Below are 15,824 nucleotides of genomic sequence, written 5' to 3'. Positions count from 1 at the left end.
GGGGTACGGACAAAATGCCTGGGCCGTTCTGTCAAGAAAGACGCTTTGCCTGGGCCTCAGTGGTTCCTCTCTTTCCATCCAGAGTGCTTGAGCAGACAGACGTTCTCTAGTGCTACCCTCTCATTGGCCAGAGGGAGAAAAAAGGCGGGGAAAGCCATTTGAGGTGTTCAGAATCATTCCCTAATCATTCAGAAGCATTCCCTAATCTGGTTTCTCACCTCAAGAGCGTGAGACAACATCATCCCCTTCCCCAAAGGGCATTCACGGGCGTTTGGAATGAAAGTAACTGACCCTGACTGTAGTTCTCAGACGGGTGCTTGTGTCTGAGAACTTGGAAATGGAGCTTGGTACTGTTACTGCTGACACAGCAGCTAACACATACTGAGCGTGTGCTGTACCGGGTGCGGGGCCGCACCCGCCGTACTCACCCCTTCCTTCCAGTCCTCACAGTATACTTCACGGGGCAGTTCATGGTGCTCCCTGTTAGAATCCCCACTTTATCTGAGAGAACCGAGTTCAAAGAGGTCAAATGGCCTGCCCGTGGTGAGCCTACTCAAGCTCCATCCCATGCCAGCGCCACGGCTTCCAGCTAGAAAACTCCCGCGCCACGGACTGGATCAGGCCGCCCGTGGAGTAAGTCGGGCTGGAAACTACCCCTGCAGAGGCGAGTCTGGTCTGGCTCAGGGCATGTGATAAACATGGCTGCTGGAAGGACAGAAGCCTGTTTGGGGGCATTCAGAATTTGATTAAGGTGACCAGCCCTGTACTCGGGGAAGTGGGACTGAAATTTGTAACAAAAAAAGGTGCCCCTCACTAGCTACATTAGGACGGTTCGGGGAAACTCTATATTTAATGAAGGGGAATGAGCAATCAGTGAGGGCCTAGGAAACTGGGAATCAGAGTAAGAACGAGTATTGGCGTCTCCAGGCCCTGTCCAGCCACCACGAGTAGTTGTCCGCTCGGCATGTCTGTCCCTACAGTGGAGACATGACACCAGCCACAATATCGTACAGGCAAGTCTCCTCAGTCTCACTCCCTGACCACCGGCGACCTTCTGAGGATGGTTTGGCTTGTCAGCAAGCTTACTTACAAGGACATTCCAGAGAAGATTCCGGCATAAGGAGTACCTTCTCATAGGCTATAAGTAAATGGGCTCTGTGGTTTATCCGTTGGTCTAACGAGAAATTGGTTCATGTGAGACACTTAAAGATTTATTTATTTATTTAAGTAACCTCTGCACCTGGTGTGGGGCTTGAACTCACAACCCTGAGATCAAGAGTCGTACACTGTTCCGACTGAGCTAGTCAGGCGCCCCTAACGTGAGACACTTACCCATAATCTCAATGAACTGTGAGGCCAGACAGGGTTGAATTTATGGAATTGAAAAGCCAAGGCGCAGACTTGGATTGTGCTAGCTTCATCTGGGGGATGCTGCCCCCCGAGGAACAAGCTGGCTGTACCCTAACCCAGTATTTGGGCCTCTCGGGTCTGTGTCCTGGTCCCACACGGATGTGTGAGTCCTCAGCACCGCCTGCAGGGCCTCTGAGCTTGGTCAGGATACGGAAACCTGCCTCTGGGGTCTGGCCATCAGCCCACGGAAGACTCAAGCTGTGGCAGAAGGACGGTGCCGGTTCATCTCCTCCTTGTGGCTAAAAGCACACGGCTTGGAAATGGGGGAGACCTGTGGCTCACGCTGTATCTGCTTTATGTGGCCCCTATCACCCTGGTAGTTAGTTCGGGGCCTGCAGCCTGGCCAGAAAAGACACCACATCCGATTTCTGTAAGGTTGCGTAAGACCCAAAGATTCACAGGAGGAGGAGAAAGACGCAGCCAGGTTCTTCTGGCTGTGCTACTCAAGAGGAAATAGAAGGAGAACCTCTTTTGCTCCTGGGGAGCTGACTGCCTTACCTGCTTCTGGGAGTTCTTCCTCAGGGGATGCCCCTGCCTCTGCATCGCGCGCTGTTCTGAGGCCTCTTCCAGACTTCGCAGTCTCATGGTGGAGGCTGCCAGGGAAGCTCCCTGGGTCCTGGGGACAGACAGCCTGGTTACCAAAGCCTGTGCTCTGGATATCCCTCTGGACAATTCCACATCCACCCAGACGACCTCAATGGAATAGGTGGGGGTTCAGGAAAGACAATACAGAGGAGTGTGGCAGGGGCCAGTCACCCAGGGGAGGGAGATAAAAATACCCAACACCCAAAACAGCAGGTAATTAAAAAAACAAAACACTTTTTGGGCACTCTTCTTCCCTAATTTTGTTGGCATCTGGTGCTTTAGGAAATCTATATATAGTTGGAGCAGAGAGTGAAGAAGCCATTCAAAAATATGCTGAGGAGTTAGCCTGGGATTAAAAAGCTTTTAATAATCCCCACACTAGCTGATATATGAGCAGGTAGTGGAAATTAGTAATTAAACTGTTAACTATGGTTAGCCCTAGGGGATGGCAGCGGAGAAGAGTGAGTTACAAGCTTTGCTTTATTCTCTGTACCATTTCGATTTTTGTCAAGGGGTATGGATATCTTGAAACTTAAAAGACAAAGAAAGATGATCTTTTGGAAGCAGGGTGATTTTGAGAAAATGTGGAAGGTTAAGGGGAAAGATAAGAGAAATGGAAGTAGGCCATCAGAGCCAAGGGTGGAGCGTGAGCAGAAGTCATCAGGTCTAACCCTTCACTTCAGAGATGAAGCAACAGCAGGGGCAGGGACGGGACTTGCCCAAGGTCACGTTACAAATTACCAGCAGAGTGGGGACATGACCCAGGTCTCCTGACCTCCAGGCCGGGCCATGATAACAACCTAGGATCCCGGGAAGTGTGGAAGTGGCCACAGAGGGGACACTGTGTGCCAAGTCAAGGCCAGGCTCTGCACTCTTAGCCTGGAGTGGAGCTGCCTGGAACCCCGGGCTCCTTTAGTTCCCAAGGGGGGTGTCCCCACCTGGGTTCTGTGTGGGTGCCGCCTCACCTAGCATAGGTGGGGGCCAGGAGGGAAGATGCAGGCTAAGTGCCAGCTCACCGACAGTCGGAATGTAGCTCACTGTTCTCTGCCACCTGTAGCAGATCTGAGCCTCCGTCACTTACTGAGGGCCACACCCTCTGGGGGACGCACAACTTGCTTAGTTCTCAAGTGACTCCTATCCTCTCCAGTGCTCAAGCCTGCCATCAGATCACGATCCCCAAGAAGCCAGATGCTCTAGGTCCTGTTACTGTGCCATCTGGCAGGCGGCTGGACCAGGAACAGAAGGAGATGACCCTGTCCCCAGAGGCATCTCTTCACCTCAGGGCAACTGCCCCCTTCACACCTCTGCTCCCCAGGGTGAAGGAGGGGAAGACACCAGAATATACAGGCAGAAAGCGGATCTCCCGGGCCCCGTTCCATCCCGCTCCTCTTACCTTGGGGAAGGGCGGAGATGGCTTGAGGAAGTTCCCATCCCCAGAATCTGGGCCGTAAATATGGACCAGGTTGTTGGGCGTCACGTTGAGGTAGTGATTTCGGAGCGAAGGAGAAAACACTCCAACCTGGGGTCGAGGAAGGGGAAGGTCAGTGCCCTGACGGGGCGCTAAGATGCTGTCCCATGCCACCTGGTCCCCGCCTGCCTCTCCCTCTCTGGCTTCTGCACCAGGCTCACCCAAACAGCTCCTGCCCCCACCCTGTAGAAGCACATACCACACCCTCCTCTCCACACAACACAACCCCCCCCCCCCATCCCCATCTGCCCCACAGAATAGGAGGCGGGGTCTAGCATCAGCCCAACCATTCCTGGCCTGGGGACCGGGGAGGGAAGGGAGCCAGACGGACAACTCAGGGGCCTTCTCCAGGGTTGGGAGGGTTGGAGAGGAGGTCCGCATTTGGAGCCCCCCATACCTGCTTCAGCAGCAGCACTGAGCCAGGCTTCAGCTCACTCTGCCGGGCCTCGAGCAGCAACCTGTGCACCGTGCCCTGCATCTCTCCTGCAAATACCGCGCGGCCCATCAGTCTGGGTCAAGGACAGCGCAGTGACTGGTTTGGGCCCTGGCTGGGAAGTGGGCTGCTCACTGCCTCAATTTTCCCATCTGCAAATGAAGAGGGTGACTCCTCCTCATCTCCTGAACTCCACGAAGGCCACTCATCAGACACCCCCAGGACCTAACTTCTCACCCGTGGGGTCCTTGAAAACCACACTGGCGTCCATCGTGCTCCGACTCAGGGACTTGATCATCACTGCCATGTTGGGGACCTTGTTCCTGGGAAGCTGCCTCAGGGCTGCCTGGTTACAAGGAGAGGCATTTGCTGAGCAAGCCACATCCCACCTGTAAGGTTCCCAAGTGCACCAGGGCAACCGGAGGGGAGGAGGAGGGGAGGAGAGTACAGGTGTGGTGATGCTCTTTTTGTGGGGGGCAAAAGGGCCGTCTGAAGGACCCATCCTGTCTCTCTCTAGCAGACCCGAAGCTGGCAGGTCCTTTCTGCCCCCTGCTTCCTTTCTCCAGCATATATGTATTTATAGAGAGCTACATCACAGCAGGCCACGAGAATGTGTCTGCATATGACCCTTGACCTCTAGGGAGCTCGAAGGGTAACAGTGTGCTTACCCCCGCCTCATCCAGGGCCTGGATGTGCAGAGACATAGCCATAACCCACTTTCTGCTTCCGCCTGTGCCTGACACTGTCGATGCTGGTGAAATGCTAGGTGAGCGGAAGATGATACAACCAAAAGGGACTCCGTGCTGCTGCTCAGAGACAGACCTGGGGTAAGAGGGAGCAAACGGACAGCCCCTTTCCTAAGGTGGAGTAGGACAGCAGGTTGGTAGGAAGGGTAAAAACGGTCTTTCTTGCACATCTCAGCACCCAGGACCCTTACCTTCCGCAGCACCATGACGATGCTATAGGTACAGAGAAAGCAGGTGGGGTCTCTCTCCTCCAGGCCCAGAGCAGATTTCATGGCCAGCCAGGGCCCTCGCCCAAAATCCTCCTCCACCGACGCCTGGGAACTAGTAACAATCTGGCACCACAGAGCAGAGGGGGAGCCTGTGTTAATGGACCCACCTTGCTACAGACCTTGACCAAGACAGGATGGAGGGGTGGGAGGGAAGGGCACATTCCCTGCAACATGGTAGCCACCGTCTCTGCTTTCGTTTATCCCCTAGGTCTCAGAATGGTACGTGAGATCTGGTTGCACAGCACATCTTTCATTTAACAGCAATAGCAAAGGTGCTCCTTGTTTATTTCATTTTAGGGCACCTGGATGGCTCAGTCGTTAAGCATCTGACTTCGACTCAGCTCGTGATCTCACGGTTCATGAGTTCGAGTCCCACATTGGGTGAGCACAAGCCCCGCTTCGGGTGAGCCCCACTGTCTCTCTCACCCCTCTTTCTCTCTCTCCCTCTGCCCCTCCTGGGATCCTCTCTCTCTCTCTCTCTCTTTGTCCCTCACTCACTTGCACCCTCTCTCTCAAAAATTTTTTTTATTTATTTATTTTTTCAACGTTTATTTATTTTTGGGACAGAGAGAGACAGAGCATGAACGGGCGAGGGGCAGAGAGAGAGGGAGACACAGAATCGGAAACAGGCTCCAGGCTCTGAGCCATCAGCCCAGAGCCCGACGCGGGGCTCGAACTCACGGACCGCGAGATCGTGACCTGGCTGAAGTCGGACGCTTAACCGACTGCGCCACCCAGGCGCCCCTCAAAAATTTTTTTAAAATTTTAAATCAGTTCCTGACTTTAGTTGTCCCGAAGCAAAAGACGGTCTATCCATGCTTGTCTCTTGTGTAACAGCCTCCAAAAGTCTTAGGGCCAGGGAGCCCCCACTTACATTGACAGGCTTTCACAGTGCCTTAAGTCATTTCGAAACAGTCATATTTTATTTGGGATGCCTCTGGTTTAACTATTAACCTTCTTATATTAAAAAATGCTCATATTAAAAAACGCCTGGGTGGCTCAGTCGGTTAAACGTCTGGCTTCGGCTCAGGTCATGATCTCGCGGTTCATGGGTTCGAGCCCCGGGTTGCGTTCTGCGCTGACAGCTCGGAGCCTGGAGCCTGCTTCAGATTCTGTGTCTCCCTCTCTCTTTACCCTCCCCTGCCCGCACTCTGTGTCCTCTCTGAAAAATAAACGTTAAAAAGAAAAAAAAAAAAATGCTTTGAACCCAGAGGAGTATTTGCTGCTTTGGACCTGAAGCGGACTGATAGATCTGTGGAACTACAGCAAAGAGAAAAACTGCTAGAGAATTAAAAGCAAAAGTGGGTGTGAGGGCAGAGGAGGGCAACGAGAATCCCAGTGAGGAGGAAGGATGGGTCTCCCCCACCAAAGAGGAATTCACTGGAGGCGAGATGAAGGCAGATCGTTCCCCACTCAATTCTCAGAAACCTGAGAGGAGGGGTTCCTGAGATACAATTTCCTAATACCTATTACGCTCCCCTCCCCTGGGCCTTTCTTTCCTAGAGGAGTAGGGAAGACTGGACCCCTGGCCTCGGTCAGCATCAGGACAGGCTTCACTTTGTGCCAGGAGACCTGACTTTCCCAAACGGCCTTCACCACGTGCCCTTTGGTGCGTCACCGCGGGGAGGCCTAGCAGCATAGACTCTGCTTCTCAACTCCTAAAACGTGCAGGGATGTCCCTCACTCTTAAGTGATGCCCAGGAAGTGAACATCCGCAGGGAACCAGTTACCTCGGCCCGGAATTTAGCCAGGGCACCATGAGTCGGAGTCTGGGGTGTGGAAACCATGATCTCCTCCAGATTTTTCCCACTGTGCTGCAAGGGGAGAGAGAAGAAGAAGGCGAGAGCGAGCTCAGCAGCTGTTATTTACAAGTTGCAGCTTCTTGTCTGGGTTACATAATGAGTTCAGGAAACTATCAGGGACAATTAACACATATTACGTCTCTCCTAACGAAGTCTCAGGAGCCTCGTTGGCAGCTCAAAAAAAGATGCTTTGGGGACTGTTTTGGGAATGTGAGGGAGCCGGAGCTGGCCCAGGAACAAAACCCAGGGCTTCCTGAAGGAGGCAATGACCCGGATAGAGAGGCCTGGGCTAGGCAAAGGGGCAGCCTTCCCCAAATCCCTTCTCAGGGACCGAACCCTTCCCTGCAGAGATCTAGCCCAGGAGGAAGGTAGATGGCCTCCTTGGATTTCCCTTAAAGTGCCAGCGAAGAGCAAGGAACAGGCAGAAATTATCTGAACCGCCCTAAAACGTGAGAAAAGGAGTACACCAATCACCACCAGATCAGACCCGCAGAATCCCGTTATCTGGGATCTGATCCAAGATGCTTTGACGGATACTGTCCCTCCACCACCGCTGAAATTCAAACTCTCAGCACAGCCCGGCTTCCCCACGCCGACCCCGCACACCAGCCGCAGTGAGCTGTTCTCTGCACCTCTGATGGCATCTTGCTCTTATGCCGCTGTGCCTTCGCACACGCTCTTCCTGGTCTTGCCACCGCTGACATGCCTCCCGGAGCACAGCCTTCCTACACACACCTGTTAACCTCCTAGCCATCCCTCCAAAGCCCACTCGGTAAGCACAAGGAGTCCAGTGTCTCCCCTGCACCTAGGGAATGACCTCTACTCACACTACGCATTTTATGTCTAATCCCTCGTTCGCGTCTGCTTCTTCCACTGAGCTGGAACTACTTCTGTTTTAACCTCTGCATTCCCAGTTCCAAGTGAACTGACCAACACATACAAGTCCTTAGGAAACAGACGTGAATTAATCTGCCTTGCCTTAGTGCTTAGCAAACAGTAGGTGCTCAACAGAATAAAAGTTGTGAGGTTCTCAGAGCCAAAGCACCTCTCTCGCCTGTGGTTTTTCAAGCACTTGATTCTTTCTTCCCACTTTTTTTGACTTCTTCTACCACTTGGAAAGCCCCCCTCTCTGGGGTGCCTGCATGGCTCAGTTGGTTAAATATCCGACTTCGGATCAGGTCATAATCTCGCGGTTTGTGGATTCGAGGCCCGCGTCAGGCTCTGTGCTGACAGATCCAAGCCAGGATCCTGCTTCGGATTCTGTGTCTCCTTCTCTCTCAAATAAAATAAACATTAAAAAAACCAAAACAGCCCTCTATCTGCACTTTCTCCTTCCCTCCCTCCCCCAGGAGTGAAGATATTCTGGGACCAGATTCTCCCCCTTGTCCCCGCAACGTCCTGGACCCCTTCTGCCAACGAGAACCTGTCACTCACCTGGTGGGGCAGGATCCCTGCGGGGCCGGGGAAGCGGCGGGTTTTGGTGCGGGCGGGTCGCTGGGGTGTCCGGTTGGCAGCAGTGACCAGCTGCACCAGGTGGTTGGTGACTATGGGTGGCTGGAGAACTGCTTGGGGGACCAGGGAGGAATGGGGGCTCTTTGGGGTGCCGGCAGGACACTTGACGGAAGCCGCTGGAGCTCGGGGTTGTAAGGGGCTCCGAGGAAATAACGCAGAGATAGTCCTCGAGGGAGTAGAACAGATCGAGTTGGGAGTTCGTGGACCAGGAAGGTGAGATTTGCCACGCAAGCAGGCATTTGGACGTTGGAATGACTGACCAGGGAAAGGACTTTGCGGGCCGCTCTGAACAGGCCGGCCAGCAGCTTGGAGAGGCTGTGCCGCTCGAAGAGCGGGCCCCTGAGGGCAGGCTTCCGAGTGGGGTTGCTGAGCAGGAACTGTTGAGGCAGTTGGGGTAGGAAGGTTGCTCACGGCACCGGGTCTCAGGTGGGGCTGTGCAGTCCTACAGTGGACCCCAGGTGCTGGGGGCTCATCGTCGGCTGACATGACACTCGTTATGTGGGAGGCAGGCGTGGGCCCCTTTTGGCAAGACCTGCTCAGCTCAGCTACGCGAGCCTTTTTAGCCAAAGCTAAGTCCTCCTGCTGCCAGGTGGGCGGGATTCCCGTGGCCTCACTGCTGATTCCAAGTTCCAGCTCCACGCCAGGCCCCTCCAGCTCCATGCTTGCCAGGACCTTATCAAATTCATCTTGTTCAGGACCCTCAAAGCCACCAATCGTCTGCTGTTGGCTCTCAAAGGTGAGCAGGGGGCGGGAGGCTGATGTCTGGGGTCTCGCTGGCTCTTTGAGCACTTCTGGCAGGGACACTCGTCTCTGATGACCAGTCCAGCTGCTAGAAGTCGGGACAGGCCTTAGGGGGGCTGTTCCTATGGAAGGCGGGTCCCTGATGGCCCTGGGCATGCTGGAGGTAGGAAGGCGGAGTCCCAGGGCTGACGGGCCCAAAGCCTCTGAAGGAGCAGTGGGGCATGACGGCAGCTGCCCAGAAGACTGTGCCGGCAAGGTCTCCTGTGGCCTAGAAGAGACAGGTCTCAGGCATCCAGCATTCAAAGGCCGTGGGCCAGCAAACTCGTTCTCTGCATCCTCCACAGCAGATAAAAAATCCTACAAAGAAGCAGAGATAGTGGGTCTTGGCATCTGGAAATCAAGAAACACACTCTGTCTCGCTTTTTTTTAACGTTTATTTATTTTTGAGAGAGAGAGAGAGAGAGAGAGAGAGCACACACCCACACATATAAGTGGGGGGTGGGGCAGACAGAGAGGGAGACAAGAGAATCCCAAGCAGGCTCCGTGCTGTCAGCAGAGCCCAACACAGGGCTTGAACTCATGAACTGTGAAACTGAGCCAAAAATATGAGCTGGACACTCAACCGACTGAGCCACCCAGGTGCCCCAAAGGAACACTCTTGCTCTTACTTTCATGTATGTGGCGTGTATATAAGCACAGATATATGCAAGTGAGAAACCAAGCCATGAAAGGCAACGGTGGAGTCTCTCACCATCTTTGACCTTGTCCATGAGCCCACCTCCAGACTTTTTTTTTTTTTTAAGATTTTATTTCTAAGTAATATCTATATCCAATGTGGGGCTTGAATTTACAACCTAGAGATCGAGTCCCATGCTCCACAGGGTGCCTCGTGGCTCAGTCGGTTAAGCATCTGACTTCAGCCCAGGTCATGATCTCACAGGTTGTGAGTTTGAGTCCCGTGTCAGGCTCTGTGCTGACAGCTCAGAGCCTGGAGCCTGCTTCAGATTCTAGGTCTTCCTCTCTCTCTCTGCCCCTCCCCTGCTCATGCTCTGTCTCTCTCTCCTTCAAAAATAAATAAATGTTAAAAAAAAAAAAAAAAAAGTCTCATGTTCCACCCGCTGAGCCAGCCAGGTGCCCCAGAATGTTTCTGGTAGAAGCCTGGAGGTGGTGGGATGCCTGGCTAACTCAGTCGGTGGAGCATGGGACTCTAGATCTCAGGGTTGTAAGTTCGAGCCCCACGTTGTGTATAGAGATTAGTTAAAAATAAAATCTTTAAAAAAAAAAAAAAGGAAATAAGGAATGAAAGAAACATTCTTTTAAAAAAAAATTTTTTTTTTAACGTTTATTTATTTTGAGACAGAGAGAGACAGAGCATGTACGGGGGAGGGTCAGAGAGAGGGAGACACAGAATCTGAAACAGGCTCCAGGCTCCGAGCTGTCAGCACAGCGCCCGACGCGGGGCTCGAACTCACAGACCACAAAATCATGACCTGAGCCGAAGTCGGCCGCTTAACCGACTGAGCCACCCAGGCACACCAAGAAACATTCTAAGGCTAAGTCTTCAGGTAGCTTCTCTCGGGGGGACAGGGAAGCGGTGGCAGTCAGGGGAGTGGCAGGAGAAGCAAACATACCAGGGCACAAAGGAATCCAATCACCCAAGGCCACACACCCATCTAAAGAAAACAAGGTTTCTGGTGTCCAGCCTGTGCAACAGGGGTCTATCCAGCTGGTCATGCTGCCTGTTCTCAACGCACTCCTCCCCCCTCCTCCACCACACACACACACACACACACACACACACACACACACACAGCCTTCACTAAGCCAGAGGCCTTGGATCCAGCAAAATAGGCAGAAGTTAAATATAGCTTTTCAGGCAAGTTAAATTAAGTATGGATTCCAGTTGGGAAGCAAGGTGAGATTGACACCTTCGAGAGCAACAGACCTGTTCTGAGGGTGTTTTTGAGTTAGAACTGCTGATTTAACTGACAGGAAGGTCCCCTCCACCCCCAACCCGTGCTGCTGCATTGGAGTGTCTGGGCCAGAGAAAGGTTTTTTTCTGGCTTTGTGTATTATCGGGGGTGTAGCATACTCTAGCAGGACTATCATGGGATTTAGCAATAATAACAATATTAGAATTACAGCAGCAATAAAATCCTGATGATCCTGGAGGTTAACAGATCCCTTTTCTCCTAAAGAGCTCACTCACAGGGGTGCCTGGGTGGCTCAGTCGGTTGAGTTTCCAACTCTGGCTGAGGTCATGATCTCACGTCTGTGAGTTTGAGCCCCGCGTCGGACTCTGTGCTGACAGCTCTGAGCCTGGAGCCCGCTTTGGATTCTGTGTCTCTCCCTCTGTCCCACCCCACCCTCAAGCTCTGTCTCTCTCTCTCTCAAAATAAATAAGTAAACATTAAAAAAAAAAAAAAAAAGAGCTCACTCTCAGACATGATGTCATCTGCCTTGGGAAGGGGGAAAGGGACTGGCCATGGAACAGAAACTTGAACTGTCAGAGTCCTTCACTCTTCTTTTTTTTTTTTTTAAAGTAATCTCTATGCCCAATGTAGGACTTGAACTCACGACCCCAAGATCAAGAGTCACATGCTCTACCCACTGAGCTGGCCAGGTACCCCACAGACCTTCATTCTTTTTAAAAAAAAACTTTAATGTTTATTTATTTCTGAGGCAGAGAGAGCCAGAGCATGAGTGGGGAAGGGGTGGAGAGGGAGGGAGACACAGAATCAGAAGCAGGCTCCAGGCTCTGAGCTGTCAGCACAGAGCCTGATGCGGGGCTTGAACTCATGGACCGTGAGTCATGAGACCTGAACTGAAGTCAGTCGCTTCGTGACTGAGCCACCCAGGTGTCCTGAGACCTTCATCCTTAATCCCATTGCTGGCCCAGACGTCCTACCATCACCTGGTAAGAACCAAGTGGGGCACTTAGCCACTTTTGCAGCCTGTAAATACACATCTACAAAGCTGAAAGACAAGGACAAGGACACATCTCCTCGACAAAGCTGGCAATTTTGAATTTTTTTAAAAACCGAATTAAAGTCTCCAAGTGATAACAAAAACATGTAACAATCTGAAACCATGCCGGGTGCCAGGGACCATGTAAACATTTTACCGGAATTCTCACAATGAATTTTCACAATGGCCCTAATAGATATTATTATTCCTGTTTTATGGATTCAGAAATGGAGACTCAGAGAAGTTAAGTACCTTCACAGAATCAGGATTAGAACTCATATGTGCCCCTATCACTATGTCTTAGGGCTTCTGTGAATGAGCAAAGCCAGAGACTGATTTTTAAGGGGTCTAAGGAAGTTCTGTTTTCCCTTTCAAACCTCAGGTTCCAAAAGCCTCAAAAGAACTGTGAAAAGGACTGTGGGGCCCCTGGTGCAGCATTCATCACCATACTAGGTACAAACTGGGCATCTGGACAAATTCTAAACGTGATTTTTATTTTATTTACTAAACATGATTAAAAAAAAATTTGTTTTAATGTTTATTTTCGACAGAGAGAGGCAGAGCATGAGCAGGGGAGGGGCAGAGAGAGAGACACAGAATCTGAAGCAGGCTCCAGGCTCTGAGCTGTCAGCACAGAGCTTGATGTAGGGCTTGAACCCACGAACCTGTAAGATCATGACCTGAGCTGGAGTCAGATGCTTAACTGACTGAGCGCCCCATTCCTAAACATGATTTTTAAAGCACAGAGCTGGGAGACAAAAAATAGGCTGGAATGGCTTGTCGCCGATAAAGTAAAGCAATTCTACTCTATAAATGCAGCTTAATAGTTTCCATATATGTAGACTGGAATCAGGAAGCAAGGACCTCACCCGGATTGTTGGTGCTGTATCCTTAAGCAGGTTAATTTACCTATTTGGGTTTTACTCGCTTCAATCCTACCTCTTTCTGAAAAGGATTTCAGGTAGCAATTTTGGGCCTCCCAGAGGAAACTATATCCATTGGATCTGAGCAGAAAGAGAGCTGTGGGGATGGCTAGCTTGTTCAGTGATCTCTGACTATACCCCCAGATTAGAAATAGCCCTGCCTGGGCCCATCCCTAGAAGTCCTGGTTTAATTGGTATGTGTTAGGGCCTCAGCAGGGGTGATTCTAATGTGCTGGCTTCCGATCCAGTCTAATCCCTCATCTTCTGAGAAAGAGGGAAGGGAAGAGCCTCTGGAGCAAAAGAATATCCCTCATACTGTAGAAAACAGAAGGCCAGAGAATGAAGTAATTTTCCCTGGCTCACATAGCCACTTGGCGACCGACCTCAGGCCTCCCATCATCCAGTCACTGTGTTGTCGCTGGCTCTCCATAAACTTTCTTTCCCACCTCAAGTATGTCATCATAAAGGTGAATCGAATCATCCACATAATATAGCTTCCAGGCCAGGGCCCTTACCATTTAGGCACCTCCCGTCTCTGGCTTTGTGTTTCTAAAACAGTTAAGTAGGCTGTTTACATGTCTCATGTTTTCTCAGCCTCTCGCAGACACAAAAGCTATACATGTCAAAAGAAAGGAGGCTGGGGCAGGCTGCTTCGAAATGTTCTGAGTCTGGGTGTTTACAACTCAAGACCTCCTCTGCTATCTCTGATCACCTCTTCTTCCTCATCACCACTTCCTTACCTCATCTTCAAACTCCTCTTCCACAGTAAACAGCTTCTGCAAACTGCATGCCTGAGAGGAAAACAAAGCAATTGAGGTTGGAGGAGAAATTCTGCTTCCAAGTACATTCTGTCCTCACTACGCTTCTTTCCAACTCTAACACGACCACCAGGTGTACTGTTTTTTATTTTTATTTATTTTTTATTTTTTTGCTAGTGCTGAGGGAGGAATAAGGGATGAGGAGGGGGGAGATGGGATTTACTTAAAGGCTTGGATGATTTAGAATCCCTTCTTGTAAAATAATCCACGCAGATCCAGCTGCATTAGCCCTGGGAGAGGGGGGAGGAGGCAAGAGGAAGGCTGCCAGAGGGAACCTGGGTCATTCTTTGGACTCCGCGCTGTGCACATGGGCTTAAGGATTTTGCAACATCCCAAAGACCTGGCCTGGGGAACCCATGTCAAATAAGAGAGAGGCCACCATAAATCCAAGCATGCCCAGCGGTGCTAGTGGCCTTGTTTCTGAAAGCCAAACCAGTGGTTTCCTTCTATCTAATCCCATGCCCAAAGCCAGCGTCCCAGGAGGGTAGGATGTCCCAGTCCACGGTTCCTTCTTTCTAGGCAGCAGGGCTACTGTGGCCAGCTCTTAAGACTGGCGTCAAACTCAAGAGCAGCGGGCTGTGCCTAAACCCCGGTTGCCAAAAAAGCAAGAGCTACAGTTAGGCACCCCCACCCCCAAGCGTCCAAGGATCAGAGTGTCCGGGTTAGGGGGAGGGGGTGGGGGCTCTGGAGGCGTGACGTTTGAGCCCACCGGGGAGGATGACCAGGAGTTCTCCAAGAAGAGATGGAAGGCAACAGGAGGGAAACTGAGGCCCAGAGGGAGGTACGTGTGTGGCGAGGACCTTCCCAAGGGTCTCCGGGCAAGCACTGACTAGAACCTAGGTCTCCCGAAGCCACCAAGCTCTGACCCAAACCCTAGCCGGCCTTGCAGCTAGCACGAGAGAAGGGCTGGAAGCCGGAAGGCAGTTCTGCGGCCTCGGGCGCGGCATTACCATGGCGACGGCCGGAGGGCTCCGGAGAGGGGGGTGGCCGGGAAGCCCCCGACTCGAGGGGTCGCCGGGGCCTCGGTCTTGGTTGCGGTGGGAGCGTCGGAGTCCGGGCCGCACGGTCTCTGAGGCGAGGTCGGAGAAAGGCTACTCAGCGACCCTGGCGGGGGCCGACAAACCCGGGAAGCCGAGCACCAGCGCCCGAGGCCACTTTCGAAGCGGCCGCGACTCCCGAGTCTCCGCCCTCTTAAAGGGGCTGGCCTATTTCTATCCCGCCGACACAAAGGCCCTTCCTCCGTCAGTCTTCCGCCTCGGCCTTAAAGGGAAATGAATGGGCTCTCGGTCGCCCCCCAGCGGCCCCTCGGGTCAGGTCGGCGGCTTCAACAGGAGTTCTGGGAGAGCAGGCTGGGAATCCTGGGTCCCCAGTGCCGCCCACACCCTCCTCTCTAGAGTTAAGCACACCAGGGACCTGGCACTAGAGCGTGAGTCTCATTCACATCAGAATCCGCCCCATTGGTCTGTCTATCCATTCATCTGTCCATCCATCCTTGCAACACGTAGGTATTAAGCAAAGATATCTTCTTGCTCTTTTTACCCTTCATATTTCAGCTTAGATCTCAGATCTTCCCTGTCACTGGTCTCTCAGGTAACATCCCTCCACCCATGGTTTACATCTTTATTGTGTGTCTTCCTCACTAAAATATGAGCTCTCGGGTTTCAGCACCAAAACCAAAACAAACCAAACAAACAACAAACAAGCAAAAAATATGAGTTCCGTGTGGGCAGGGACTTTGGCTTGTTCAGCTTTGTATCTCCAGCACTTAGCACAACGCTCAATAGAATTATTGAATGAATGACACAATGACTACCGTGTATCTGGCACAATGCTTAACACTGGAGATAGAGACGTTAAGAAGAGTCCTTGTCCCTCAAGTTCACAAGTCAAGGAGACATAGGTCAAAAAACAGTCTAGGATAGTTGTGCAGAGAGATGCACAGGGTCCCAGTGAGCTGGCATAGCTAGTTAGCTCTTATCACTGAGCCAGTCCTCAGTCCTCCTGTTTTCCTTCTTGCTTGTCACTATAGGGAGTGACATGAGAGCCGCATAGTCATTTGTTTGTTTGTTTGTTTATTTATAAGTAGGCTTCCCACCCAGCTTGGAGCCCAACATGGGGCCCGAACTCATGACCCTGAGATCAAGACCTGA

The 15,824-nt window shown here is 51.9% G+C and overlaps 1 protein-coding gene across 4 annotated transcripts in view; it reads right to left on the bottom strand.

Annotated features, from left to right (window-relative positions):
- HROB (homologous recombination factor with OB-fold) overlaps window positions 1-14,870 on the bottom strand; it is a 15,738-nt gene extending 868 nt beyond the window's left edge. Inside the window, exons 1-10 of one of the 4 annotated variants that reach the window (XM_040497749.1) lie at window positions 14,625-14,870; window positions 13,597-13,647; window positions 8,148-9,323; window positions 6,642-6,725; window positions 4,834-4,974; window positions 4,134-4,242; window positions 3,861-3,946; window positions 3,389-3,514; window positions 1,909-2,026; window positions 1-501 (exon numbers count right to left, since the gene is read on the bottom strand). The exon at window positions 1-501 is cut by the window's left edge and continues 45 nt beyond it. In XM_040497749.1, coding sequence (XP_040353683.1) covers window positions 425-501; window positions 1,909-2,026; window positions 3,389-3,514; window positions 3,861-3,946; window positions 4,134-4,242; window positions 4,834-4,974; window positions 6,642-6,725; window positions 8,148-9,323; window positions 13,597-13,647; window positions 14,625-14,627 — 1,971 coding nt within the window. In that variant the 5' untranslated portion in view covers window positions 14,628-14,870 and the 3' untranslated portion in view covers window positions 1-424. Of the gene's footprint in view, window positions 502-1,908; window positions 2,027-3,388; window positions 3,515-3,860; window positions 4,049-4,133; window positions 4,243-4,833; window positions 4,975-6,641; window positions 6,726-8,147; window positions 9,324-13,596; window positions 13,648-14,624 lie in introns of those variants that run through there. The other 3 variants (XM_040497748.1, XM_040497750.1, XM_040497751.1) reach the window with 3 other exon arrangements.
- Window positions 14,871-15,824: the final 954 nt, after the last annotated feature.

The sequence above is a fragment of the Herpailurus yagouaroundi genome, unplaced genomic scaffold, assembly GCF_014898765.1.
Source record: "Herpailurus yagouaroundi ecotype Mexico unplaced genomic scaffold, PumYag 189, whole genome shotgun sequence".
In the NCBI taxonomy this organism is placed as follows: Eukaryota; Metazoa; Chordata; class Mammalia; order Carnivora; family Felidae; genus Herpailurus; species Herpailurus yagouaroundi.
The sequence above is the reverse complement of the archived record's forward strand: the minus strand, read 5'-3'. Positions and strand labels throughout refer to the sequence as shown.